The 4143-nt window shown below is 40.5% G+C and overlaps 1 protein-coding gene across 1 annotated transcript; it reads left to right on the forward strand.

Annotated features, from left to right (window-relative positions):
- Positions 1-2424: 2424 nt before the first annotated feature.
- LOC125235797 lies at positions 2425-3309 on the forward strand. Its single transcript, XM_048142384.1, has one exon. The coding sequence runs from the start codon at positions 2425-2427 to the stop codon at positions 3307-3309; it is 885 nt and encodes a 294-aa protein (XP_047998341.1).
- The last annotated feature ends 834 nt before the right edge of the window (positions 3310-4143 follow it).

Below are 4143 nucleotides of genomic sequence, written 5' to 3' on the forward strand. Positions count from 1 at the left end.
CACCTCACTTATTTTCAAACTCAAACGACAGCAACAAGCTCACAGTGATGTAAACAATGCTATCTCTAAAGTAGTGAACTGGTTCAATGCTAATAATTTATTATTAAATGAAAAAAAGACTAAATGTATTAAGTTTGTCACTAATAGTAACGTAAGGAATGAGCAAACAAGTGTCGTTGTGAAGGATGAGGAATTAGAACTGGTAGATAGTACAGTTTTTCTTGGTATAACTTTAGATTCTAAACTTCAGTGGGGTCCCCATATTGTTAACCTCTCGAATAGACTTAGTTCTGCAGCTTTTGCAGTGAGCAAGATCCGTCAGTTAACAGACGTGAAAACAGCTCGATTAGTTTATTTTAGTTACTTTCACAGCATTATGTCATATGGTATTTTACTTTGGGGCAGTGCTTCAGAGATAAATACCATATTTATTCTGCAGAAGAGGGCTATTCGAGCAATATATAAAATGAACCATAGAGACTCACTTAGAGATAAATTTAAGGACATTAATATAATGACAGTGCATTGTCAATATATTTATGAGAATATTATGTATGTACATAAAAACATTTGTAATTTTAAGAAAAACTGTGATGTACATAATATAAATACTAGAAATAAACATAAACTCGCGGTGCCCTTCACACGGCTCTGTAAAATTAAAAAATCATTCATGGGTAATTGTGTTCGATTTTATAATAAACTTCCGAATCATATTACTGACTTGTCAATTAATAAATTTAAGAATCATGTAAAGCGTGTACTCATATCCAAAGCTTATTATACAACACAAGACTACATGAATGATAAAACAACGTGGGATTAATTGTTATTCGAAATGGTTTCTTATTTTTACGTTTATTATTATTATTATTGTTGATGAAATTAATATTGTATTTTTTTTAATTGGACATTGGATTTTTCCTAGAAATATTCTAGACATGTATTTTTATATATACATATACCTAATTATATATTTTTTTTTTTGTTTAACGATTATTTTTATATGAAATTGTATATTATAGACTCAATATTATTATGAACAATAATTTACAACAATAAATTGCTCTGATAATTAGGTTAGATTAAGATCATAATATATATGTAATGAACTATTCATAAGAGCTTGTAACTAGGCCTACATGAATAAAGATATTTTGAATTGAATTGAATTGATGGTCAGAACGGAACTCCTCAAATCTGAACGGCACACTTATAGTGACTTTGGTATTTTTATAAGAACAGCATGCACTTACGTCCAGAACAGTGATATTTGGTGCAGTGGAACTGCTGATGAAGAGTGAGCCGCCCCTGGTTAGAGTTCCGTTCTAATAATCATTCTCATCTGTAAGTACTTCAGAATCATCCAGATTTCAAAATTGGTTCAGAAATGACGGAGATATCGAATAACAAACATTAAAAAATATACAGACGAATTGATAACATAATCCAATATTTGAAAGTATTTATCACCAGAACCCCAAAGGAAGGCGGTTTTTTTTTCTTAAAAATTATTTACGCACTTGTATCAGCTGAAGGTACTATTAAGTAGTATCTACTTGTAAAAGGGGCGTTAAATTGATTATTATGAAAATTATGGGTTACAAGCATTGAAAGACTAGTTTATTGTTGTTATTTACCAACTTTATTTGTCACCAGTGTGGTTAAAGGATTTTTATAATGAAGTTACCATTACATCGCCTAAGTTTCTGTTTGAGATGCAACTGAGAAAACCAACTTTCAACATTAGCATAACAAAGTTAAAATTCTCATTTTTAAGCGAAAAAGATGTCGAAAGAAGCTGCAAAGAAGTTTATAAAGTTGTGTTTTTCTTGCCATAACTTTAATTTTGTTTAACTAAGGTGTCCGAGCGCCTGTCTCTTTTACTCTAAGTTAAGGTGTAGTTAGAGTGACAGATAAAAATTTGATGGCCGTGTGGCGACCACTGCGCACATCACAATAAACTATAAAACTCATAAACCTCCCCACCGAGGTCGGTTAACTTAGCCGATAGCTCGCGACCTGAGAGCCGGTTGGTTGGGAATTACACAGCCCATGCAGCTGGCGTCAGCGGTATATCAGTCGGCGCTCGCGCCGCGCCGGCAGTGCGATCTCGACTTCCACGGCGAATGCACGTTCCCCCGCTTACCGATCCGCTACTGACGCGAGTGCTGTGCTTACGCATAATTTAGTGTTATTTCGCTTTCTTTCGTGTTCCTTCCTACTGACTATCTTCTGTACTTTCTCTTCACCTGTGCTTGTGCTTTCTTATGCTTGTAAACGTGCTTAAACTCTTATATATTATACATAGTGTGTCTACAACGGTTTTATTATTTAAACGCCCGGTAGGCACCCTATATTGGTGACCTCCGATATTGAACTATAATACGCAAGTGACTATTAATAGCTAGTGCAGTTATCAGCATGGGTAGCAAAGGTGAAAAAGACAATGCCGCCGCCGGGGCTGGCGCATCGCAGCCGCCTGCGGATGACGTGGACTCTAACGGTTCCGTGTTTAAAGTGTCCGTGCGCGCGCCGCCATTTTATCCCGCCGAGCCCGCTTTATGGTTTAGCCAAATGGAAGCTCAGTTCGAAGTATCGGGTATAACGACTGAATCTACGAAATATAATTATATTGTGTCGCAATTAGAACAACAGTACGTACTAGAAGTTAAGGATATAATAACGAATCCTCCAGCGATCAATAGATATACCAAATTAAAAACCGAGCTTATATCTAGATTGTCCGCGTCGCAAGAAAAACGGGTGTTACAATTAATGAAGCATGAAGAGCTAGGAGAAAGAAAACCGTCACAGCTTTTGAGACATTTACGTACGTTGGCCGGTAAAACAGTAACGGACGACTTTTTGAAAACGGTGTGGTCTAGTCGCTTGCCTAGCGGTTTGCAAACGTTGATAGCATCCCAAACCAGTGCCACGATGGAAGAGTTGGCCGATTTAGCGGACAAGGTGCATGATATCGCACCTCAGATGCCCCAGGTATGTGCTGTAGGTGGAGATCCTTACGCCATAGAGATGGCAAAGCAGATGGCAAACCTGGCAAGAGAGGTAGCGTCACTAAAGGCCAATTTTGAAAACCAATCGCACTCATCAAGGTCTTGCACGCTTAATAGATATCGCGGTAGAAGTCGTACGCCATCTTCGGGCCGGCGCAGAGACAGGTCAGCGTCGAGGAACAAAGATCCGTCAGTGTGCTGGTACCACAACAGATTTGGGGATAAATCGACACGGTGTACCAGGCCTTGCAGTTATCCGGGGTCGGAAAACTTCGACGGCAGCCGGAAGTAGCGGCTAACGACTGCCAACGTAAGCCGAGCCGCCTCTTCGTGATGGATAACAACTCTAAGGTTCTATTCCTGGTGGATACGGGATCGGATTTGTGCGTGTACCCGCGCACTGCTCTTAGAGGACCGCGTAAGAAAACTAATTACGAGTTATTCGCAGCAAACGGCACTCTGATAGAAACTTACGGCTCGGTTCAACTGCAACTCAATTTAGGTCTGCGCCGGGTATTTAACTGGAGCTTCGTGGTCGCCGATGTATCTAAGCCCATTATAGGGGTTGACTTTCTGTGCCATTTTGATATTTTGGTTGATTGCAGAAACCAGCGCCTTATTGACAACTGTACTACACTCACCGTGAGGGCCCCAGCTCAGCCAGCAGCAGAGACCATGATGGCCATATCTTCGGTGAAGGTGACTGCGGGAGAATCCAGGTATCTTGATATTTTGAGACAATACCCAGACATCACTCGGCCAGCAGGTACGCCTACAGTTCCCAAGCATAATACTGTGCACCATATACGTACCACGCCTGGACCACCTGTGTCAAGCAGACCTCGTCGTCTCCCTCCTGATCGTCTCAAGATTGCTCAGAAAGAGTTTGAGGCCATGCTTCAAAATGGTACGGCGATAAGATCTGAGAGTCCGTGGTCGTCTCCGCTTCATTTAGCTCCTAAGAAGAATGACGGTTGGCGGCCATGCGGTGATTACCGTGCTTTGAATGCACGCACCATCCCAGATAAGTACCCTGTTCGGCATATACAGGACTTCACGCAACAGCTGGCTGGCAGCAAGGTGTTCTCCAAGGTTGACCTGGTGAAGGCGTATAACCAGATTCCGG

Source organism: Leguminivora glycinivorella, chromosome 18 (assembly GCF_023078275.1).
Source record: "Leguminivora glycinivorella isolate SPB_JAAS2020 chromosome 18, LegGlyc_1.1, whole genome shotgun sequence".
NCBI lineage: Eukaryota > Metazoa > Arthropoda > Insecta > Lepidoptera > Tortricidae > Leguminivora > Leguminivora glycinivorella.

Coding starts and splice junctions, on each gene's coding strand:
- LOC125235797 (XM_048142384.1), top strand. CDS start 2,425: ATGGGTAGCAAAGGTGAAAAAGACAATGCCGCCGCCGGGGCTGGCGCA.